Source organism: Crotalus tigris, unplaced genomic scaffold, assembly GCF_016545835.1.
Source record: "Crotalus tigris isolate CLP2741 ecotype Arizona unplaced genomic scaffold, ASM1654583v1 scf7180000019189.1338056, whole genome shotgun sequence".
Taxonomy (NCBI): Eukaryota; Metazoa; Chordata; class Lepidosauria; order Squamata; family Viperidae; genus Crotalus; species Crotalus tigris.
Genome location: NW_024097425.1, coordinates 512,944 through 539,397, shown reverse-complemented (window position 1 = coordinate 539,397; position 26,454 = coordinate 512,944). Strand labels below are relative to the sequence as shown.

Here is a 26,454-nt window from a genome sequence, read left to right as displayed (position 1 = left end):
AAAACCCACTATGGACACAATTAGAAATATATTGTATGATCTCTCTTGAATAACGTCAGAATTTAATCAAAATTGTTCTGTATTTTCTATATTAAAGTTTGCAAAGAATATTTGGAGGACATTGGAACAGAGGTACAATTTTGACCATTATCAATATACTAAATTTCCTTTTGGATAATCCCAATCTGAAAATTGAAGGGGGAGTTTGGAAGGAATTCATAAGGTATTAATAGTTCAGCCTTCCTCATCTGGGATTCTTCAGACCCAGAGATTTGGCAATAGATTGTGACAGAAAAAATACCGTAAATCTGATTTTTAAAAAACTTTATACATTGCACTATGCACCTGAGGGACATTTTTAAGTGTTAGCCTGTTGCTACGCTGGAGTTGTAAATCTTGTAAAACATGTATTATCTAGGTTAAAAATTAACTCTATTGTGATGTCTTTATATTTTTTATGATCTTTATGCAAGGGTTCCTCAAGACTTGAAATTTATTATAAGGGTTCCTCCAGAATAAAATGGTTGAGAAAGGTTCCTGTAGATCAGTGTTTTTCAACCTTGCCAACCTTTAAAATATGTAGACTTTAATTCTCAGAATTCCCCAGCCAGCTTGCTCAATCAAGTTTTTTGAACTATTTAGATTATTGCAAGAGGAATTTGGATGTGAAATGACAGGATGGTCAACTGAAACATCTTTTCATTTTACAATTAGATCCAGATGCATAAGCAGCATCTAAAATTCTTGGATAATTTTCAGAACTGATATGTTCCTTTCATGTGGGTTCCTCATGGGTGTAAATCCAAAAGAGTTGATTTCCTTGTTCCTTGTTTTATGTATAATAAGAATGGGAGGAGAGGATAAAAGTGTAGGCGAGAAGGTTAGGGTATAAAAGCCTTCTCCAGTGCATTTTCTCGACACGTGAATCAAAGTGTTTTGAGCACTTTGCTTAGCATCAGTAACTTTTCTTCCAAGCATTGCCATCCACAGTCTTCAAGCCAATAAGATGAATGTCTTCTGTAAGTATCTTTTTGCCTAAGATGCACTAACTGAATTATGGTTTGAAGGAAATGTATTATTTAATATATTATGGCTCGAAGCAGTCGGGCGAATGTTTAGACTGGATTAGACATTTTTTATTAAAGGTTTATCGCATAGTCAGATGTTCAGATTGGATTTGGCATTTTTGTCCTCCTGTCAAGTCCTTCCCAAGGACCTGGGATAGGCAGACGTGGATGTTTTATGATGTTAGAGGTATTGTCACAGGATGTAAGCTGTTCCCTGTAAAGCTGCCTGTTGCAATTGACTGATGGTGAATTTATCAATTATTATTGTTATTCTTTGTTCACCACAATGTGAAGTCACAGATGTATTATTATTATTCCATGATTAGATTTCAAGATTTCATAACATTTCATCCTTTAAAATTAGTTGCCATTTAGGGAATTATTATCAATCATTGCTGTAATATAGATGATTGCTTATACTTGTGGTGAGGATAGGGAAGAAGAGAAACTGCGTAGTCCAATATAACTAAATCTTGATGAAATTAATTACTGAAAGCCAATTTTGATCAAGTGGTCAAGTTCAAATTAATGAGATGGGTGATAGCCAATTTGCCTTGATACATTTCTAATATTTGTAGTAAATGAAAAGAGCATACTAAGAATTAGTAAGTTAAATTTGTCACAACGCAAGTTCATAAAAGGTACATACGTCCTGACTTAACCACCATTTGTTCAGTAACTGTTTGAAATGATGAAGGTGATGGATAAAGGGAGTTATGACCCATGCTGCCTAGAACTACGTAGAACTAAGGAGAAATTTCCTGATAGAACAATAAATCAGTGGAACGACGTGCTCCTAGAAGTTGTGGGTGCTCCAACACTGAAGGTTTTTAAGAAGAGGTTAAGCAACCATTTGTCTGAAATGTTATAGGGTTTCCTGCTTGAACAGAAAGTTGGACTAGAAGATCTCCAAGTCCCTTCCAATTCCGTTATTCTGCTCAGAGTTACGGTGTTGTAGCAACCCTGCAATCTTGTGATAAAAATAGGGCCCTTGAAGGTAGGCAGCGTGGAGCGGAGGCAATTATTAAGGTGACCAACTTTTTTACAATGAAAAGGAGGACACAAATAAATTGAAGGAAAAAAAATATCGTAAATAAAAGAAGCATTTTATTCATTGCAACAATAATACAGAATACACTATAATATGATAAATGCATAATAAAAAACATTTGTAACAATAACATTTTATATTGTAATTATGCCACACCCCCGCCTGCAGCCGTCCCGCCAGCACTGCTGCCCCACCATGTAGAGCGGGCCCCACGGCTCCCAAAGCACCAGCTGCGCCAGCTCCGGCCCCAGGGGGAGCCCACCATTGACACACCCCTCCTGCAGCCGCCCCGCCAGCACCACCGCCCCCCCTGCACATCCCCATGTAGAGCAGGCCCCACAGCTCCCACAGCACGGGGGACAGCCGACCACTGCTGTCCCTCACACCCCCACCCCGCAGCAGCCCCGCCACCCCTGCCTCTTGCGCCCGCAGCCATTATTGCCTTAGCAGGGCCGAAGATCAAGAGAAAGTTACCGTGGCATTGCCGCTCCAGTCTCCTCCAGGTATCTTTGGGACTAACTAGGAGATGATGTAGTTGGGTAGCAGGGAGGGGTGCAAAGTTCCTGCCAATTTGCCTTCGCTGCAGACAACTTACATGTGCAAAGTTTGCTGGCCAGGTGTTTTGGCGTGCTCAGCAGCAATTCCTATTGGCTTTCGAAAGCCAATAGGGGGAGTAGCACAGCTCATGCAGAAGTTGAAAAAAAAATTTAAAAAAAGGTGCTGGAATGCCGTTCCGAGCGTTCTATGAGAAAAAAAAAAGCCCTGCAGATTAGTCTTCAAATATCGAAAAGGAGGACATGTAGGAGGACATTTTTCGAAGGAGGACAGAAGTCACAAAAGGAGGACAGTCCTCCCTAAAGGAGGACGGTTGGTCACCTTAGCAATTATGCCATTCTCCATAAGCCTTTCAAAACTATGTGATTGCCCCCACTGCCCAGTACTCCCCAAGATCTGCTGGGCATTGCTTACCTCCAGGCAGTTTTCTCCTGCTGTTGAGATGCCCATGCAGTCTATCTGATGCTTTAGAAGACTTTCAAAGTCCTGTTGGAATTGGCTCCAAGGCGGATTTGGGAAAGAAGGCTTGGTGCAACCAGGAGCTGCATTGGATAGGCCACGTGGGCCTCTCAACAGCAGGAGAAAAGCACCTGAAGGTAAACTATGCGGAGCAGATTCTTAGGAGTGATGGGTGATGGGGCCAATCACACTATTCCCCAAGGGTCAAAGGCCTTGGAGAACAATGTGAGCTGGCATTCCTGAGTGGCAATGGTGATGCTAGGACTAATGTTGAGGCCTGGGTAGTGGCAGCAGGCTGAGACTGCAGCAGGCCCTAAAGCCAAGGACTTTTCTGCTGGGTGGCCTACATAGGAGAAACATAGGCAGATATGTGGAATTGGGCAGCGCTCCTTAGAGGCAATGGTGGTGCTAGAGCTGAAATCGAGGCCTGGGTGATGGCAGCTGAGTGAGACAGCCGAAGACCCCAGGCCCCTACTTCAGGCCTAGGCCCAGTGCTTCCACCAACAAGAACTGCATTGCAGAGCCAGGCTGGGGCAGCTGAAGCTTTGTACCACACTGCAGCACCTTTCCAGTTCATGCATGGTCTGCGCTGGGCCTCCCAGGGACTGGCCCACCCCTGAGGCACCCTGCGCAACCGCTTGCATGCTCGCTTACAAATGCTAGGAATGCAATTATTGAGCAAAGCAGTTGCCTGGGTGTCTCACTTAATGACCGCAACAACTCACAACTGCGGTTCCAATCTCAGTTGTGGTTGTAAATTGAGGACTACCAGTAAACAATTAGAAAGCCAATGACCAATTAACCAGGCATTCTTTGATGAGCATCAACTGAACAAGGGAGTCTTTAAAAGTAAAATGGCTTAGCAACCTGTTCACAAATTACATTTCAGACAATTAAATCAAATTTTTAGAGTAGTGCTTCAAGCTGAGCTAGAAAAACAATCAACAGAGAAAACATGTAGTCATCTGCACAACGTTGTACCAGCTGTTTTCAGATTCTCTTTCCCACATTTCTACTTTTATGCTGAAGAATCAAACCAGTCTTGCAGGAAGTCTTTTAATGCCCCCATAGCTTTACAGTTCTGTTTGTAGAGTAAAATACAGCTTAAAGGATGTTATTTATTTATTTTTATTCATTCATAGTCGTTTGAGGTCATTCATAGCCATTGGCATATCCATCCTCCAGTTTGGTCATGTATCTATTCCAGGATTTCTCAAGCTTGGCAACTTTAAGAAGTGTGGACGTCAACTCCCAGCATTCCCCAGCCAGCATGGAGTTCTGTGGTTGAAGTCCACACGTCTTAAAGTTGCTAAGTTAAAAAACTAGCTTATTCTGTTAAGTAGATTATTCAGTGAAAGACAGCATGGCCTAAAACAGGGGTGTCAAAGTGCCAGCCCGCGAGCCAGATGCGTCATGCCAAAACCACCCCACCCCATTGCCGGTAATGGGGAAAAAGTCGCAATACGTCTCGACAAGTCACATGACGTTGCGATTTTGTCACCCCTGGCCTAAAGCATCCATTAAGCTTCATGACTGGATGGCTATTAACCTCTAAGGGACAGCCACTTAAGTGTGAATTCTGCTTTTTTTTATTTCTTTTCTCTTTCTTTTTCTTTTTTCCTCATCCTCATTCTCAGCCTTTTGCCTATTCTTTGTGGCCAAAATCTGGAATCAAGCTATCCCTGCAGATCCTTTTCAAACATTGAATTGAAGTAAGATCTTATTTTAAATGGGATTTTTAAAGGTGGGTTTTTTTGTATCCAATTTGCCTTCCTGTAGGTTGAATCTCCAATTCTATTAATTAATTTTTATTTATGAATGTAGAAACTGGTTCAGTAAGGCAATTCTAATTGTTATGCAAAAGCAACTCTCAATGCAACAAAAGCGCAGTAAACTACTAATAAATATGATACAGAATTACAATTAAGCATGACTTAATTAATATGATCCCAGAAGCTGAGCAGACTTCAAATTCTAAAGACCTTTATCTTTTAGTTACATTCTGAGAATGTTTCTGTGCTTTGTCGAGGGACACTTTATCCAGACACGGGTGATTCCCATGGGTGCCCTTGGCTTTAGCATGTGTATCTCACAGGAGTTAATTTGATGATTAAAGTCAACAATCAGGAAAAGGATTTAGACAGCAGAACACGAGGAAACAGGGTGGGGAATGCAGTTTTAGAATTACAGACTATAAAAATTCTAAGTTGAAAAAAACCAGAAGTCATAAATATTCTTTAAAGAAATATCTTCCTCCGGGCTTTTGAAGTAACTTCTCCAGGTCTGGCATATTCCAGGCGCCTCTAATTAAATTCTTTTAAGAAAGCAGTTGAGTTAATCGGCATCAGCAGCAAGAGGGAATAGTCATCATTTCAGTTCACAGTCAGGTCACAAGTGGGAGCCTGCGGCGATTTTCTGGCAAAATTCAAAATTTTCTTTACATTTGTAGGCAAACGCCATCTAACTTTGCTTATAAAGCGAGTATATGACTGAAGAAGCTGCTTGGATAAGCAGTGAATTATTTCCAACCAAAAAGAAAAGAGGTCTAGCTGTTGTGATTCAACTTCCAAACTTAAAAAGTGAGATTTATTTAAAAAAAAAATGCAGAAAGCAATTCATCTCATGGAGAAGAAGAGATGGGATAATTCCCAGAACAACCATGGAGAAGAAATATAGTTATTTTTTTAACTTGGAAAATTTTGATAGAATTACCATGAACATAGAAGGAAACATTTCCAAGGAAACAGTGTGCATTCCACATTGGGATGCTTTGGAAAAACATTTGGAGCCATCAACAGGTCCAAAAGCTGCACCTCTATTTGTGATCTCAAGCTATATGTAGCAGACCTTTAAGAATCACATTAAGAGCGTGCTACTTTAAAGCAGAGCCTTCTTCTTTACACCCAGCAATAGACTGAAAAAGTAAAGTATAATTTAAGCAAGAGCCTAGCATATTTTAAGCCCAGAAGTAGCTAGAGGAGCCCTTTGGGATGCATGTATGTATATATAAAATGAATAATCTCATCCAGATAAAGATCAGCTTTCCAACTATAGCATGTTGACCAAAGACACTAAAGATCCTCATATCCAATGCTCAGTGCCCTGAGCAATTTCCAGGTAGAAAATGACTCTGTCTCCATTCCTTTAGATAGATCAAGGGGGAGGGGTACTCAGGAACTCTGAGGGCCTTATTGTTGCTACATCCCAGCATCCCAAATCAATGCCCCTCATTCAGCAATATTTGGAAGGCCATTGGTTCTCTTCTTCTATTTTAGGTACTGAGTCAGCAGCTTCTAATGGCATTCTTATTGCATTGTCTCACCTTTCCATGCCAGGCCAAGCCTAGCAGTACATTTGACCCTGTGTTTGTGTATTATGTGATATCAAGAATAAGGATATCACCAGATACTCATCATAATGGATAGATATTATCAGCCTCCGTGAAGCTTCAAAAAAAAAAAGGATTTGATTTCACCCCTTGGAATGGAGACTCCAGTAAGCCATAATCCTACAAGCTTTCAAAAAGGCAGACAAAACCTGGCTCTTTCCCCAGACTTTTCGGTCAGGATGAGCAGAATTTCCAATTTCCAGGAGCTATATAGATGGTCCTCAACTTATAAATGAAACTGAACTAGCAAATCTGGCCATAAGTCATGACAGTCATAAAATAGGTCACCACATGACTGAACCTAATTTTTGAGGTTTTTTTGCAGGAGCCATTAAGCAAATGCCATGGTCATTAAACAAACCCATTGTTTGCTATCAGGTGTCTTTTCCCAGAAACTGGAAATAAATGCCAGTTTCTGGGAAAAAATGTAAAGCACAGTCATGTGACCACATGACAGTGCAAATGATCCTAAATGCAGGCTGGTTGCCAAATGCCCAAAATGTGGGCATGTGGATGTTAAAACTTTGAATCCAAGTCACAAATCCCTTTTTCAGGGTCTATCATAACTTTGACAAGGACTATCTGTAATATATTTCAATTCTAATCAACATGTAATTGTTTCATTAGATTTTGATGTTGTGTGTTGTTTTCTTTTTTGTTTGCTGCTTGATACTTTTTGTACATCTCCCAGAATCTCAGCTCTGTCTGATATGACAGCCATGTATTTCAGTGCTTTAAATAAATGTAGTCTGAGGAATCACATCAAATCCAGATGCTTTTGAATCTTTTCTGAGAGATGTCAGCAAGTGTTCAGGGTAAGGAAAATTTTGGTGAACAGCTCAATGAAAATACCAGCCCAGCTGAACTGCATGTATGGGATTTGTTAGGAAAGGAACTGAAAATACAACTGCCTATATAATAATGCCATTGGCTAGATCTATGAAGAAAAAAAATGGCATATCATGTACAGGTTTGGCTAGCAACCCTTTAAAAGGTAGCATAGAGGTAGAAAATTGTCTACAAAATCAATTAATGTCAGTGCATGGGCAGTTTGAATGACAGTGTTGGAAGAGCATCGGGCTAGCCAAATATCCACTTGGTGAGAAATATTTGAAGAGAAAGATACTTTGAATGTTGTAATCTTTGCAAAAATCTGGGAATCAGGATTCTCCCACTAATCAACATTCAAGTATTATACACTAGATCCGTGGTGGCGGACCTATGGCACACGTGCCACAGGTGGCACGCAGACCCCTCTCTGTGGGCACACGCACCGTCGCCCTAGTCCTAGGCCTTCAGCTGGATTTTATAAAATGTTTTCACTTTAGGCTTTCGCCACCATGTGCAAAAAAAAAAAAGTTCAATCAATCAATCAATTTCAACTTGCACAAAAAAAAAAGATCACGCAAAGTTGGAATTTATTGATTGAACTTTTTAGCCCTACCCAAACTGCCATTACCATCACAGCCATGCCCACCCAATGGGCCACATCCACCCAATGGGCCACGCCCACCTGCCACCCAATGATACATAAGTGGGTTTTGGGTTGCAGTTTGGGCACTTGGTTTCTAAAAGGTTCGCCATCACTACACTAGATGGCACAACACCGTGAGACCTAGCCAACCAGAAAATCTCCAGATATAGCAGAATAATAGAGTTGGAAGGGACCTTAGAGGTCTTCTAATCCAACCCCCAGTTCAAGCAGGAACCCCTATGACATTTCAAGACAAACGATTGTCCAATCTCTTCTTAAAAACCTCCAGTTTTGGGAGCACACACAACTTTCAGAGGCAAGTTGTTCTGGAGGCAAGTTGTTAATTGTTCTATTAGGAAATGTCTCCTTAGTTCTAGGTTGGCTCTCTTCTTGATTAGCTTCTTGTTCTACGGTCAGATGCTTTGGAGAATATGTTGATCCCCTCTTCTTTGTGACAGCTCTTTAGACATTGGAACACTGCTATCATGTCACCCTTATTCCTTCTTTTCATTAAACTAGACATATCTAATTTCTGCAACCGTTCATCATATATTCTGGCTTCCACTCCCCTAATCATCTTTGTTGCTCTTTTCTGCACTCTTTCTAAAATCTCAACATCTTTTTTATATCATAGCAACCAAAACTGGATGCAATATTCCAAGGCATTATAAAGTGATATTAATATTTCACGTGATCTTGATTCTACCCCATTCAACCCATCCTGAAGGTACTAGGTGGCAGAAACCTGACATAGATCTATATACTTGGAGTTGTACTTTTTCTCTGCATTATTCCTTAACACTGCGGTAACATCCATGTCAACCTTCCTTAACCTGTTTCCTTCCTCCATAAGGATGATGGGAAATGCCTGGTCCTACAGCGTCTCAATGGATTTTGTTTCTGTAACAGAATTATTAACAAAATATTGTGTCTGAACACAAAGGGAAGTAATTTGGAAGCACGTTTTTCCTTACTGTCTCTTCTGTCTGCCAGTAAACCCCCCAAAAGATGACAGAGGTTCACATATGGAAGCATATTCTGTGAAGCACTAACATTTACTTGAGTATAATTTTCAGGCCAGATTAATTTCATTACAGGTATTATAACAGCTACTTGGAAGGATTATCTCAAAAAAGTAAGCAAGTAAGAATTTGAATAAGAGTCCACCAAGAAAATGCTTGGGACTGGGAAGCAAAACCTCTTCCAAGTGGCAACCCCTTTCCCACTGCTGCCAGGAAAAGAAGAGGGATGTTGAAATCAAAAGGAGTTAAGCTTGGGTTGAAGAGGACTTATTTGTGATGAGATCCTTTATGTGACCAGAGAAGCAGAAGGAAAGCCTCTTTGTCCATTTTTGGTCATTTTATTGCAGTTTAGATGTAGTGTAGGAGGCCTCAGTAACTCTGGTTAGAAGGTGGTTCAATGACACATATAAAAGAATGGAACAAATAAACAGAACCAGAGGCAACAAATCCAGAATAAGAAAAAACAGGAAAATGCCATCCTTATACATATTCCACTTTTGTATGTGTTTTATCCAGTTATGTTCTCACTGCTATTCTTGGCTGCCTTGGGAAGCTGTGCAGATGACAGAAACCCCATAAATGAATGCTTCCGAGAAACTGACTATGAAGAATTTCTAGAGATCGCCAGAAATGGTCTGAAAGCGACATCAAACCCAAAACATGTTGTGATTGTAGGTGCAGGAATGGCTGGGCTTAGTGCAGCCTATGTTCTTGCAGGGGCTGGACATCAGGTAAGCCACTGATTTTTGTCTATCAACAATTTGCTTGGACAACAACAGCACCGTTTAGCGAAAAGTCAAGTTGGCACCTACAATCATGCAGTTGAAGCCCCATCCTTTTTATGTCCATCATGATGCAAATAGAAAAGGACAGGTTTTCGCTGCACAGTTGTAGATGCCATCTTGACTTTTTTGGCCCCCAGTCCCATTGATGAGTGCCTCAGTGGAGAGAATATGTAGATGACATTGTATAGGCTGAGCAAGCCTTGGCATTTGCTCCCTCCATTCCATTCTTGTACCTAGCAGAATTTCTAACCCTTACCCTCACCTGCCTTCACAGATACTTCCTTGGGGTACAAGATCCTAGGAATCTGACAGCATCCACCCATTAAAAAAATGTATTCTGGACAGAGATATTAATCTAATTTGAAAAGCAGATCCTCACTTTTTTTGCACATGGCACCGGAGGTCTAAAGCGAAAAGGTTTTATAAAACCCAGCTGAAGGCCAAGGACTGGGGTGACGGCACATGTGCCCACAGAGAGGGCTCTGAGTGCCACCTCTGGCACCCGTCCCATAGGTTCACCACCACTGCTTTAGAGCAATCCAGTCTGTTTTTGTCACGAGCCTGAGCCTGGACCCCGGCTGAAAGGGAGCTAGATAATCCATTTTCTCTAGGATCCTATGTAACTAATCTCTTCCTCCTTTTAAACATCCTTCCTCACAATGTGAAGGTGGTAGACAGTGCAAAAGTCATCGCATATAGCCAAGTCAAGTGCGGGTTCAAAAGCACTCAGTCATCTCCACTTTTAGTTTTGTGCTATTTATACTCTTAAGTGTCTTCAGTTGCTTCATACCTATAGGAACCTGGGAAACCAAAGTGTTGCATGGCCTTAGAAAATAGAGAGTGATTGGAGGGGCAATCTTATCCATTGCCCTGCAATCTCCAGGAATTCACAAGTGCAAAACCAAGCTGTCCAACAGATTGTCAGGAAAATTCCCAAGCATCCTCTGGAAACCCTGTTGGACACTGAAATGGACATAGACCAGGGGTCTTCCAACTTGGCCCTTTTATGACTTGTGGACTTCAACTCCCAGAATTCCTCAGCTAGCATGCCTGGCTGAGGAATTCTAGGAGTTGAAGTTCACAAGTCATAAAAGGACCAAGTTTGAAGACCCCTGACATAGACCATTCGAATAGGACATCCTACCTAACAGAGATCCAGAATACCAAGGATAATACATTTTGACCAGAAAGTGATCTGAGCACAGCAAAAGGGTAGAGTCTGATGGCTGATTTTGAGGTGTTAACATAGAACTTTTTTTGTGGCTGCAGTGGTCCATCCTGATATGGGCCATGAACTTCACAGAAGGGAGAAACTCAGTTTGTATTGCACAGTGACTGCAACTGTCATCGTGCTGTTTAGAATACTTTTCAATAAATAAAGAAAATGTTACTAAACCAAGTTTAAACAGATTAAAACAAAGAAGACAAAGAAAAGAAAAAGTCCTGATTGCAAAGAATAGATCTCCTTTAGATTCTAAGACATATTCAGGTGAGACAGCTGAAGATCAAATGCTATTTCACACAAAATATTCACTGCACAAAAAAAGGGTGGGAAGCAAATCAATGGGATAGAACTTCCAATAATTGTCAAGCATAACACATTTCAACATTGCAATTCTGCTATTTGAACTGTTGGGACTCTATTGGGAGAAAGCAGAACTATTTAACTCGTTTTTTGCATCTGTCTTTACACAAAGGGAAAAAACAAGTCAACCTATCAAAAATAGTGCCATAAAAAACAGTATAGAAACACAAGTTAAGATAGGCAAGAAAATGATAAGTGAGCATCTGTCCAGCCTAGACGAGTTCAAATCACCAGGACCAGATGGATTACACCCCAAGGTTCTCAAGGAACTGGCAGATGGGATCTCAGAACCACTGAACTATATTTTTCAAAGATCTTGGAGCACTGGGGAACTACCAGAGGACTGGAAAAGAGCTGATGTAGTGCCCATCTTCAAAAAAGGGGAAAAAATGGATCCAGGAAATTACAGACCTATCAGCCTGACCTCAATACCTGGGATGATTCTGGAAAAGATAATCAAACAATGAATCAGCGAACATCTAGAGGCAAACAAAATCACTACTAAAAGCCAACATGGGTTTGTCAAAAACAGATGATGCCAGACAAACCTTACTGCATTCTTTGACCAAGTGACAAAATTAGTGGATCAGAGGAATGCTGTGGATATAATTTACTTGGACTTCAGTAAGGCATTTGATAAAGTAGATCACAACCTACTACTCAATAAGATAGAAAAATGTGGGTTAGACAGCATCATCACCAGTTGGATTCGTAGCTGGCTGACCAGCTGTACTCAGTGTGTGGTCCTCAATGGAATTGCATCTACATGGAGGGAAGTGTGTAATGGGGTGCCCCAAGGCTCTGTTCTGGGCTCAGTACTCTTCAACATCTTCATCAACGATTTGGACAAGGGGATAGATGGGGAACTCATCAAATTTGTGGATGATACCAAGCTGGCAGGAATAGCCAACACTCCAGTAGACAGGCTTAAGATACAGGAGGACCTGGACAGACTTGAACACTGGGTGCTATCTAACAAAATGAAATTCAGTGGTGAAAAAAGTAAGGTTCTACATTTAGGCAAGAAAAACCAAATGTACAGGTATAGTATAGGGGGTACCTTGCTCAATAGTAGTAACTGTGAGAGGGATCTCGGAGTCCTGGGGGACGATCACTTAGATATGAGCCAGCAGTGTGCTGCAGCTGCCAAAAAAAGCCAACACAGTGCTAGGCTGCATTAACAGAGGGACAGAATCAAGATCACGTGAAGTATTAATACCACTATACAATGCCTTGGTAAGGCCACACTTGGAATATGGCATCCAGTTTTGGTCACCACGATGTAAAAAAGATGCTGAGACTCTAGAAAGAGTACAGAGAAGAGCAACAAAGACTGGAGGCTAAAACATATAAGGAATGGTTGCTGGAATTGGGTATGTCTAGTTTAACGAAGAGAAGGACGAGGGGGGACATGAGAGCAGTGTTCCAATATCTCAGGGGCTGCCACAAAGAAGAGGGAGTCAAGCTATTTTCCAAGGCGCCTGAAGGCAGGACAAGAAGCAACTGATGGAAACTAATCAAGGAGAGAAGCAACCTAGAACTAAGGAGAAACTTCCTGACAGTTAGAACAATTAACCAGTGGAACAACCTGTCTCTAGAAGCGGTGAATGCTCCAATACTGGAAATCTTTAAGAAGAGACTGGACAGCCATTTGTCCGAAATGGTGTAGGGTTGCCTGCCTAAACAGGGGGTTGGACTCGATGATCTCCAGGGTTTCTTCCAACATCATCATCATCATCATTGTTATTATTATTGGGGAAGGTGCCTCAAGGAGCACTAACGAGAAAGGTCTCTTGAGTGTCAGAAGGGAAAGATGACACATGTTGAGAAGAGCAGTTACCATAGAAAAATGCCAACTTCTGGTAAGGAACCTTAGGGAAGGGAAGAGTGGCCACAACCATAAAATACTGACATCTCAAAGTCAATGCTATGAAGTCTCCCCAAAATAAGTCACAAAGCAGCCGAGCAGAGAAGTTTTAATAAGAAACCATTGTCAAAATGATGCAGTGACTTTCCTATTTGCCTTCAGGTGACAGTTCTTGAAGCCAGTGAATGTGCGGGAGGACGAGTGCAGACTTATCGAAATGACAGAGAAGGCTGGTATGCCAATCTCGGGCCCATGCGTTTACCTGAGAAACACAGGTGAGATATGAGATGATCATGTGTACTTGTCTCTTCTCCCTGCATACTAAGAAGACTGGAGGGTCGTGGAGGTATGTCCCGTAACAACATTGCTATTTTAGACTCTGGGAATGTCAGCCAGCATTAAATTCCACATATTTGTAAGGGTGGTTCAGTGGCTATTTAAAAGTTGGCAGCAGAGCTTACAGCAATTTATACTACATGGACAAACGTGATAAGGAATGGAATGGAGTATCGCTTTGGAGCATTCACAGGGTTGGTTAAGCTAATTTCCTTTAGAACTAAGAGGACAAATTAGGTGGAAACATCTAGCTTGGCTTTCAAAAAAGCTAAGCAGGCCCAACCTGATATTGCTTAGTACTTGGATGGGAGACTACTAGGAAATCCCAAGAGTGTAGGCTCCAGTGAGAAGTCAAAAAAAGTGTCCTAGAAGTCAGGGCAAATAATTGGGAATAAAATAAGTTTAATTTGGATTGGAATCATTCTCTTTGATCTTATCTTTCTTCCAAGTATCTATTCATATGAGAAAAATAAGCCCGAATCATTTTGGTAAGACAATGGTTTGTAAGGGTTTATCAAGCAATTTGAAAATTGTTGCTGTTTTTCTGTGCTGTTTTTTTTCTCTCTTCTCAGTTGGTAGCTCTTTCTTTTCTTTTTTTTTATGGAGGGGGAAAACTGTGTTGAAACTGGAAATTCTGGCTAAATGTGCGCAGTTTTTCTTTCTATGTGTAAAGCAAAGTGAGATAGTGATACTCCAGAAATGATGACAGAATAATTATTTGACCTTTACATTTGCCCCTTAATTCTCTCGATAATCAGATACAATCTTCTGCACAGAACTATACATCATTCTATTTATTTTTTTCTTTCACTGTTTTCTCCTTTTCTCTCCCCAGGATTGTCCGGGAATATATCAGAAAGTTTGGTCTGCAGTTGAATGAATTTTTTCAGGAAAATGAGAATGCATGGTATTTTATCAAAAACATCAGGAAGAGAGTATGGGAAGTCAAGAAAGACCCTGGCGTCTTAAAATATCCAGTGAAGCCTTCAGAAGAAGGCAAAAGCGCTGGACAGCTATATCGAGAGTCCCTCCAAAAGGTTCAGATAAGTCCTAAAATTTATTTTTAGTTAAGAAATTTACACTATGGCTTGTTTCAAGCAGTGAATCATAGAGACAGAAGATTCCAAAAGAACTCTCCAAAACTAGTTTATAATCCAGAGCTGTCCTCAGGGTATGGTCAAAAAAGTCAAGATGGAGGCCATCATAGAGTGATTGAGGTTCTGCCTGTTTTTTAATGTGCAGGGAGGGTTCCCATCTTGACAAAATGATAATTGTTGAATTCTTGATTGCTTTCCTGCAAGTGTTTTGTTATCAGCTTGGGTAACCTGATCTCTGCAAGGGGAGTGTGGAGTTTGTTGGCTGATTATAGATGGTAGTTAGCCCTACCAATCATGGTTGGGATGTGGTTTTTTTCCTTGATAGTTCCTTGATCAGGTTATTGTTTCTTCTTTGCTAAAGTTTATCTGGTCCTGTTTCGGTTTCTCTAGGTTCATTGCTAGGAAAGAATTATTCTGGGCTATTTATTTCACTTAAAATGCATAAACTAAAGTCAAGGAAGGCATAGTCTGTCTTCTTGATTTTGGCCCAACTCCTCTCTCTCAACCCATCCCATTTCACAAGGTGGTTGTGGGAAAATGGGAGTGTTGCATTAAATACCCTGCCTTGAGCTGTACAAAAATAAAGGTAGTATATAAATATAAGAATAAATAAAACTATTAATAAAATAATGATAAATTGGTTCCTATTTTAAAAAAATGCTACACTTGCTAGAATGCATGTATCAGTACTATGTCTTTTTAATAAATCTTGCTCAAGAAAGCTCGGAGAGCTCTTGCTTAAGAATAAACCGTTTTATTTCAGAGCAATTCCTAAAAATCAGCTTTTGAATGTGAAAAGAAAAATGGCCTTCAGAAACTAAGGCCTCTCAGCATCTGGAATTTCTACACCTCTTAAGATTGAAAAGGTTGGGAAACTCTGGTCTAGCCACTCCCTTCATCTGATAGATTTATGCCTTTTAATAAAATATGTCAGTCAGAAATGATGGTATCAGACTCCACCTGATTTTTAACATTAGCCCTAGGTGTTTCTTGACAACACAACCCCATCTACCATTTGAAGGCTTATGTCATCCTAAATACACCCTGAGCAATTGAGAACAATTAAAAAGGCAACTCCTAGACTCATCTCGCTTTTCTGGTCAGAATATTCCTACAACTGCTGGCCAGGCCAATCTCCAAGACTCACAGAGGAAAGTTAAGAGAGTTGACCAGTCAATGCCAATACAATCTGCTCTTTGAACCCTCAGCAGATTAAAAATGATCTGACGTGGATGAAGTTATTCAAGCAGACATCAGGGGTATTTGCGCAGCTCTCAACCCACTTGCTGAATTAACCCATTTTCTGAATGAGTTTCAGTTTGATACATTGAAAAGCAAGTTACCTTAATGAGCTATATTTACATAAATATGGAAAAAAATGAAATATGCCTGAATTTCCCACCTGTATGCATTGGCTCATGTGCAGCAACCATCATAAATGTGCATTGGTTGCTAAGTGTCCAGATCATGATCATGTGATTGCAAGGATGCTGTGGCCAGTATGAGGACCTATTGTAAACCATCTTTACATTTTAGTGACCATTCAAACTTTCACTGTAAGTTTGAATGATCACTAAACGGTGGAATTGTTAACTACAGACTACCTATAATAGCCATGTGGAATCTTTAACCTTTTCTAAGCTTGATTGTTTGCTTGCATCATTATCTGACTAGGTAATATCATCAGTTCTAATGAGTGTGTGGTTTGCTCCCTGTTTATATACAGAACTGTGTCCTGCCAGTATTTGTTCTTGGAATACTGGGTGTTTTGCTTTGTTTAGGATGTTTTGGAGGGCTTTATTTGGCTTATGGCAATGTCATGTGATTGGAACAGTCTTTTGGTTGTTTCTGAGATATTATTAGGGTGTGGTAGTGTTATCCTTTTCACAACCTTTTCACAGTTTATGTCGATTGTGTCAACATTGCTAATGTTGATATTCTTGCTTTGACAAAATATGCAGAACTGTCTGGTATTTTTAGAGTTAACTTAGAAGATACTGGGAGGGGAGGAGAAGGAATGTGTGTAGGGAGTAATTAAGATAAGGAATACTGCAGGTTGCAGAACGGAAGTGAACCTTTGCCCTTCGGGCTGATTGGAGAACGTGATTTATGACAGCAAAATAAGGGAGGGAAAATGCTAGCAAAATAACTGCTCAAGGGAGGAGATTTCAGATCTTGGCATCCCATTCATGGCGTGCCGATATTCTGTTACATGAATAAAGACTTTTTAGGATAAACAACGCTTGGAAGTTCTTTGAAGTGTTCCATTAGTTGGAACCTTGACATCATGCCAAGATCTGCAAACTTTTCAACACATCTGGAGTCCTGAACTCCCCCCCCCCCCTCGCTGTCTCTAGGTTTGAGAGAAGCTGGCAAAGATTCAGGAGAAGATTTTAAAAATGGAGAATGGGAAATTGCCTGAAGCAGACAGCCTGGCATCAGCTGCTACCCTGGGGGGGGGAGTGACAGCCAAGATGCCGGGGAAGGAAAAGCTTTGGCAGAATTCCCGGCTGGAGGAAAACCCCAAGCAGCTAGGAAAGCCTGTTTGGTTGTCAGGCTGGAACCAGCCCAGCGGAGACTCCAGACGCCTGGAGACTGCCTTGCCACCCTCAAAGACTCGCAAACAGCTTCAGAGCTTTTTACGTTTTGCCAACTTCTATCATCAATTGATCCCCCCTTTGCCAAAATTGCCCTACCCCTTATAAAACTACTCAAAACAGGCAAAGGAGGAGGAAAACCACAACCGGGCCAGCCACTTACATGGACTATGAACTGTCAAACAGCTTTTGAGAATTTAAAAAGACTATTTGCTGCTGAACCGGTCCTAAAGCACCCCTGCCCAGAGGAACCCTTTGTAATCCAAGCTGACGCCAGTGACGTGGCAGTCGGAGCTGTATTATTGCAAAAGAACAAAAGTGGAATTCTACAACCCTGTGCCTACACCTCTAAAAAAATTACTGAAAGTGAGAGGAGATTGCCTATCTCCTCTCACTTTCAGTAATTTTTTTAGAGGTGTAGGCACAGATAGGCAATCTGGGAGAAGGAGGCCTTCGCAATTAGGTGGGGGCTGTTAAACTGGCAAGTTGGGGAAAAAGTTTATCTGTCAACTAAATATTTATGCCTCAAATTGCCCAGCAAGAAATTGTGACCAAAATTCTTGGGGCCTTTCCCCATCATAAGAGTCATCAACCCCATCACAGTAGAATTAAAACTCTCTAGGCTTTTAGGGAGGATTCACCCTGTCTTCCATTGTAGCTTGTTAAAACCTTGTCGTGCTCCACTTTAAGATCTCCCCCTAAGAAGGCACCTGGGCCCCTCGTAGTAGCAGGCCAGACTCACTATGAAGTGAAACATATTTTTGACTCTAGAATTTTTAAAGGGAAATTGCAGTACCTAGTACAATGGAAGGGGTACTCATTGTCGAAAGCTACTTGGGTGAAATCTAGTGATGTGAAGGCTGACCGACTCATCAGAAAGTTTCATGAGAAAAACCCCAACAAACGAAGAAATAATCCCTGACATATGCTTTTGTTTACATACAGGACCTATCCTTTTTGTAAGAAGGTCCGGAAGTCAATGCTAATATTGGATATTTTTGCTTTGACAAAATATGCAGAACTGTCTGGTATTTTTAGAGTTAACTTAGATGATGCTGGGAGGGAGGAGAAAGAATGTGTGTAGGGAGTAATTAAGATAAGGAATATACGGGCTGCAGAACAGAAGTGAACCTTTGCCCTTCGGGCTGATTGGAGAACGTGATTTATGACAGCAAAATAAGGGAGGGAAAATGCTAGCAAAATAACTGCTCAAGGGAGGAGATTTCAGATCTTGGCATCCCATTCATGGCCTACCAACATACTGTTACATGAATAAAGACTTTTTAGGATAAACAATGCCTGGAAGTTCTTTGAAGTGTTTCATTAGTCGGAACCTTGACAGGTTGTGCCGTAGTGGATTGAGTGGTCAGGTACTTTTTGATAAAATTGCACAAGTATCCATTTCATTTTCCTGATGTTCAAGGTTGTTGCAGTGTGTTTGTGCTAATCTAAATAGTATTCTTACACAGCTTCTCTTGTGGGAATCACTTGTTTATTATAATAATGGATCACTTGTTTAGTGTAGGTTGTTTTTCAATAGACCTGCATTTTTAATTTGTCATCATTTCCTGTGCAGTTGAGGATATCCAGGAAGGGTAGCATTTTGTTGTTATTGTTCCCCATGTGAATTTTATTCCTTGGAATATGTTGTTGATTGTTTTGTGTGCATTCTCTAGTTGTTCCTTTTTTATTATGAAAAAGCTGTTATCTTCATATTGGATCCATACTTTTGGCTGTATGTATGGGAGTAGCTTAGTTTCAATATAGTGCTATAGTTCTATTATACCATACTGACTTTAATAATTTTTCCCATTTGTCATAAACTTAGTTCTAATCTATACATTATAATACTCTATCAATATTGATTCTGCATTTGTCCTTTTTATGTGTGTCTTTTTTCTTTTGTTTGATGTAATACCTTTTTATTGACAAACACTTGCTTTTCCTTTCTCCTATGTCTCCTTTATCTTTTCCAAATCATTCTCAGGTTGTAGAAGATTTAAAAAGGACTAACTGCAGCTACATACTAAATAAATATGACACCTACACAACGAAGGTATTTGGATTGTGCCTTGAAACCATGTCTCCAAACAGTACAGTTTGTGGCAGGGTGCGGTGGGGTGGAGTAATATTTAAGACATATTGTCATATTCTTCTTAGGGTATTATTAGAATATGAGACAAATTACTTACTGAATCATCTGAGAGTTTCAAATACTAAAATGAGCTGTGATCCAAAGAGCAAGATGGCAGTCAATGACAATGGTGACATTGAAGATCCACCTGTTTTTAATGAGGTTTTTATTTGCACATGCAACACAGTAAAACACAGGTTGGAGGGGTCTCCTTGTCATGCAGGATTCATGGCAATTGACTGTGTCCCCCCTAAAGCCATGCAATGGCCTTCTTAAACAGTATCCAGACCCAACTCAGATAACAGTCAGAGATACTGCCTGTTTGGCCTATTTTTTTTTATTGAAAATTTTTACAGTTTTACAATAAAATTCTCCCCCCCTCCCACCCCCCTCCTTCCCAGAGCTGAATACAGAGTTAGAAAAAACAAGAAAAAACATACAACTTAAATAAACATCAAACAATTAAAAATACATTCAAAAACAGAATTTTAAATACTTTAACTCCAATACATAAAAACAAAACAAAAATTCTAATCATTACCCTTAAACATAAATTATTCAAAAGCTAAATAATACTTTCTAATCTCATATTTCTTCTGTATAAAATTCACCCATTTTTTCCACACCAAAATATATTTCTCTTGCGATTGATCTTTCAGATTAGCCAAAATTTTTGCCATTTCAGATAAATAAGAAACTTTAAGAAACCATTCTTCTAAAGTAGGCAAAGAATCCTTCTTCCAGTATTGCCCTATCAGCAATCTTGCCGCTGTAATTAAATTCAACATTAAAATAATTTCTTTATCATTACAATCAACAATAATACCTAACAAAAACAATTGTGGTGTAAATTTTATCCTTCTGTTAAAAATTTTCTGAATATTCCACCAAATCTTAATCCAAAAAGCCTTTATGTTTTTACATGACCACCAAATATGATAGTACGTTGCATCCAAACAACCACATCTCCAACATTTAGGCTGCAAATTTGGAAACATACGAGACATCTTTTGTGGATCAAGGTGCCACCTATAAAACATTTTATAAAAATGTTCTCGTAAATTTTGAGCTTGAGTAAATTTAACATTCCTCACCCAAATTGTCTCCCATGTATCTAATAAAATCAGCTCATCAAAATTTTGAGCCCACTTAACCATACAATCTTTAACTAATTCTGTTTCTGAATCCAATTCCACTAAAACACTATAAACTCTTTTTATATGAGTAGGTCTTTGATCTTTAATTTGTTTCATCAGATTCTCATCCTCCCTAATCAAACCCACTTTTTGATCTATCCTCCACCTTTCTAATAATTGTCTATACTGAAACCAAGAATAATTAATATTTTCTTGCGCTAATTCATCCGTAGATTTTAATTGCCAATTTTTCCCATCCCAATTAAGCAATTGTTTATAGGAAATACTATCCATTTTCACTCCTATCCTTATTCCTTCTATTGCCTGCCCTGGAATTCCCCACAACGTTATTCTGGAGTCTGATCTATAATATTTCTTCCAAACACCTGTTTGGCCTATTTTAACTTAGTTCTTCGTGGTGAGTAAGAATTTGACACTCCCCAAATCAATCTGAATACTAATTGGACTGATTGCAACATGCTTGCCTGACCGTTGATGATAAATATAGGAAAGCACAATCAAAAAGTTATTAAGGGCATCACAGAAGTACCATATTTTCTTCTTAGGACATACAGATTGCACTACATGCTTAACTTTGTCCTATTCTGCACTCATGCTGATTTAACTCTAAGCTGGCTAACAAGCATTTTGTTTGGACTGAGACACTTGGACTACAGTCTGTAAAGGATTTGGTCTAATGGAGAAGGTGGCCATATTATATTTAATGAACGGGATGAAATGCAATTAGTTCAAACAGCAAGCTACCATGTTGTCCGACTGGACAACGCTTTCTTTCCTGTGGGTAGATCTTAATAGGCATGTACACTTTTATAAGTGTATCATTAAATGTATATGTGCAAAGTTAAAGCACTGAAATGCAGGTATATTCATGAATGCACAACGACAAACTTTAAAATTTGAAATCCCTTCCTATTATAACCTTGCTTGAGATTTTGCCAGGCATTGCTCGTATCATCTCAAGCTTTATCCTTTTTATTGAACATCATGTACAAGTAGTCCTCAACTTACAAGAGTTTGCTTAGTGACCGTTCGAAGTTACAACAGCAGTGAAAAAAGTGATTTATGACTATTTTTCACACTTATGACCATAGCATCTCTGTGCTCATGTGATGAAAATTCAGACACATGGTAACTGACTCATATTTATGACCTTTGCAGTGTCCCAGGGTCATGTAATCACCTTTTGTGACAATCAGTCAATGGGGAAGCCAGATTCATTTAACAACTGCAGTGATTCACTTAACAACTGTGGCAAGAAAGGTCTAAAATGGGGCAAAACTCACCTAACAATTGACTCGCTTAGCAACAGAAAATTTGGGTTCAGTTGTGGTTGTCAGTTGAGGACTACCTGTATATTGCTTTCAACAACATGGAAGTTATTTAAAAGACAGATTATTCCCCTGGAGGTCATTAAGTAGAACAATAACAGAATGATTCTGCTTTGTGCTTAAACCCCTAACTTAACACCTCCTCAAAATTAGAAGAATTTGTCCTATTTGCAGCCCACTGGTTACAATCTGAAATCAAGCTCCTTGCTCTGAAAGGATGTTCTTGGACAATACATTGGAGACAAATGTCAGAATTTCTCTCTCCAAAACAGGAATATCTACTTAAAGAAGGAAATCTGAGTCGTGGAGCTGTAGATATGATTGGAGACTTACTGAATAAAGATTCTGGCTATTATTTGTCTTTTATTGGGAGCCTGAAAAATGATTATGTCTCTTCTGATGAAAAAAGGTAAGCAAACCTGTATCACTTGGATTAAATGACTTCTCAACATTGTCCCATTTTAAAGATGAAATCCCTTGTTTATCCATTGAAGGATCCATGGGAATCTGCAAGGGTCTGGAGATAAAAATCTGCAAGAGGGCAGGCTCATAAAACAGTCAAATCCTCCCCTCATTGGTGTAGGAATGCATACAAACCCTTAACTCTTTGCTGCCAACTAAAATCCTGGCAGCAGCTAGGAAATCTGGCATGGCTAGGTTGGGTATCTGTTAACCCAAACCACAAGCTGGCAATTGAAACCAAATCTAACATAATATTGCAGTTGCAAGAAATGCCAGTTATCAATGATAGTAACATTATCGCTAGATATTAATTTTTATATCAGTTAGAAATGGCATATGAAGATTGCCATTTGTGCGGACTTGTTCTCTATGTAACATCTCCTCTGCTTTAATTAAATCATTAGGTTCACAGTTGCTAGATATTCTTTTTGAAGCATCCTGTAAAAAAAACCTTGGGATTAACGTTCTGGACTATAAAGATAGCATTTCATGTTAAACCATTCTACAAGGGACAAAGCACATTATGCTTTGTATTTCACAGTTAATTCTAAAAAAGTATCAGAATTTTGCAAACTTTGCTTAGCGTTGCAAATATTCACACAGTCAGTTTCTATATCAAGGCTTGTATAGTGTTTGCTTATCCAAGCTATGCACAACTAAATAGGAACTATGTTGTTCATTTCAGCTCAGGTATAAATGTCCCTTTTTACATTCTCCCTCAGCTCAGATTTACGTAGTCATATTTGACAGATATTTCTGAGTAGACAACTTGAGATAATGCCATCTTCTCTTTCAAACATAAAATATTTTTACATAAAATATGTTAAAAATGTAAAATTATTATATCAATGTATATTTTCCTGAGATAAATTTGTATAGATAAAATGATATTGCCAATAATTTTGAAAGGCATTCCTTAATCAAACTTATTTCATATTTCAGATATTTGCTTATCTAAGAATTAAACAAAAGCATTATGGCAGTAATATCTTTTGTTTAATGGCCCTTCCTGATGAGATCCCTGATATGGTATCACTAGATATTGTAACGCTGTAAGCCGCCCAGAGTCACCTCATGGTGAAATGGATGGCAAACAAATCTGATAAGCAAAAACAATAAATAATAGAGAGCGAAGTCAAAATAAGAATAAAGAATGTTTTTTGCTTTCTATCAAATCTGCTGCCAACTTCTTTCCAGAACTGTTTTCATTTCATCATCCTATGGCAAAATGTCTTTTTATTCACTAATATCATTATCCAATTTTAGCAGAGCAGGTTTTTACTTCCTCTGTCCCACTTGGTCTTCCAGATATGATGAAATTGTTGGTGGATTTGATCAGTTGCCTATATCCATGTATCGAGCCATTGAGGAAAAGGTGCATTTCAATGCCCGAGTAATCAAGATACAGCAGAATGCCAAGAAAGTCGCAGTGACATATCAAACCCCAGCAAAGAACTTGTCATATGTGATAGCTGATTATGTCATTGTGTGCTCAACGTCAAGGGCCACCCGTCGCATCAAGTTTGAACCACCCCTTCCGCCAAAGAAAGCGCATGCTTTGCGGTCTGTCCACTTCAAAAGTGGCACCAAGATCTTCCTCACTTGCACTAAGAAATTTTGGGAGGATGATGGCATTCATGGTGGGAAGTCCACAACTGATCTTCCATCCCGATTCATCTACTACCCTAACCATAACTTTACTAGTGGAGTTGGGGTTATTATAGCCTATGTCCTTGGTGATGATGCCAAATTCTTTCAAGCTCTTGATTTCAAGGACTGTGCTGATATTGTCATTAATGACCTTTCATTGATTCATCAGCTGCCCAAGAAAGATATCCAGGCATTCTGTTATCCCTCAATGATTAAAAAATGGAGCCTGGATAAGTATGCTATGGGTTCTATAACCAGCTTCACTCCCTACCAGTTTCAACAATTTAATGAAGTGCTCAGGACACCTGTAGGCAGAATCTTCTTTGCAGGGGAGCATACGGCCCAGTTTCATGGTTGGATAGACGGCACAATTAAGTCAGGGCTGACAGCAGCAAGAGATGTGAATCGTGCTTCTGAGAATCCATCAGGAATCCACTTGAGCAATGACAATGAACTTTAAGGAGGTCAGCAATATTTCAGACTAAAATTCCCAGAATACCAATTGGTAATTCTAGGAGCTATAGTCCGGGGAGGTTGGAGCCAGAAGGAAGTGGGGGAAGTAAGCTGGCTAAATTATCAAAAGTGATCTATATCAGCCAAAACATGTCAAAATATAGGAGAGCATTTTAGAGGAAACAGAAATAAACCACAGAATGAAAAGGATTATTAGCATGCCACCCCAATTTGGAAAGGAAGTCCTCTCAAGACAATCTATATATACTACTAAAACTCTCTTTTCTGTAACATTTTACTGGGCAAAACAGTGCATCATAGGGCAAGAAGTTTTGAACCAAAATACCTCTAATGGGCTACCTTACAAAATGCATCCAAACTCTAGAACCCATGACTTTCCTGGAATTAAAATTTAGCAATTTTTATGAAAGGTTTTATGACATTTGTCTGAAATGGTATAGAGTTTCCTTCTTGAGCAAGAGGTTAGATCAGAAGACCTCCAAGGTCCTTCTCAACTCTGTTATTCTTACAAAAAATATATCATAAAACAGTTTATGTTGTGTTATGTTATATATCATAAAACATTTCCTGGGCTGATGTTTTACTGTGCTGTATAGTTCGCCATGGGCTATTTTCAAGGCAGAAACATCTTTGAACATATCCCAACTTTTCAGGGAAGGTAGCACATTATTTTTGCTCTGCCATTGTTCAGGTGATTGAGGAATCTGGTAAAGAATTATCTCTGAAGTGATGACCAGAAAGTCATGGATTGTCTAGTGTTGCAATAAAGATAGGATCCTTCTGTTGCCCTTTCCAAAAAGTAATGGAAAAGAAACATGCAATTGTTGTTAACGTGGCTTTGTGAGTTTATTTTAAAGGGTCTCATATGTATGACCATATTTCTTTGGGACGTCAAGCATCTAGTGGTCCTAAGCTATGATTCTATATTTCCTATAACCATCAAAAATTGTCAGTACTACAGTGTCACTGATGGAGAAGAAAACACATTATGGCATCAAGCAGGCCTGTAGACAACCTTAATTTGTAATTTATCCAGTTTGCCACCCTCCTCTGACTAGTGTTCCGAAAAACCGGGGATACAGATAATTATAATAAAAGCACATATTATAATTTTTCTGCCTCTTCCATTTGTTTGTTTCTGTCTGCTTTAGCTTCGACCTGGAGATGGAGAAATCCCTGGGATTCTAAACTAGCTAAATCAATCTGGTTTTAAATTAAATTATTAAAATTATTTTTTAAAATTAAAACCACTATAACAAAAATGCAACATGCTTTGCATTTAGAACTGCTAATGAATAGTTTATGGGTGGGAAGAAATCTTAAATGAATGAAGACTACACTCTCAAAAAGATAAAGTTATCTGGTAGTAGTGCATTTTGTCAATTTTCACAATCTAATTGTGCAGACCAACTGTCAGAATTCCCAGGAATGGACAGAAGTGAACAGCCAAAATAGAAGAAGCTACTGTCTCCTTGAAGTTTCTCCACACAATCATGTATCTTCTTGTTAACTTTCAACCACAGAATCATGATGGTGACTGGAATAATCGTTTTTATTGGCACATAAACTTTAGCATATGAACAACTGAGAAATAATTTTGTAGAATTAACCTAACAGTACAGAGACATGAAGAGCTGCTTCATACCAAAGGAACTGCTTTATGAACAGTTCTTTGCCATTCTTCATATGGAAGATCATACAAAATATCTATGAAAATTACAAAGGTAGCCATATAAAAATTCTAATGCAGGGTACTTGTGAATGTAACCCTATACAGGTAGTCCTCGACTTAAGAGCATAACTGAGCTCAAAATGTCTGTTGTTAAGTGAGACATTTGTTAAGTGAGTTTTGCCCCATTTTACAGTCTTTCTTGCCACTGCTGTTAAGTGAATTACCTCAGTTGTTAGTAACCTGGTTGTTAAGTGAATCTGGCTTCCCCATTGACTTGGCTTGTGAGAAGGTCAC

At 39.4% G+C, this 26,454-nt stretch overlaps 1 protein-coding gene across 1 annotated transcript; it reads left to right on the top strand.

Annotated features, from left to right (window-relative positions):
- The first annotated feature begins 543 nt into the window (after nt 1-543).
- Nucleotides 544-25,600, top strand: LOC120315946 (L-amino-acid oxidase). Its single transcript, XM_039361015.1, has 7 exons — nt 544-1,019; nt 9,533-9,747; nt 13,416-13,528; nt 14,425-14,626; nt 19,271-19,339; nt 22,175-22,311; nt 23,673-25,600. Exons 1-7 carry the CDS (start codon nt 1,007-1,009, stop codon nt 24,472-24,474), a joined length of 1,551 nt encoding a protein of 516 aa, XP_039216949.1. The 5' UTR covers nt 544-1,006; the 3' UTR covers nt 24,475-25,600.
- The last annotated feature ends 854 nt before the right edge of the window (nt 25,601-26,454 follow it).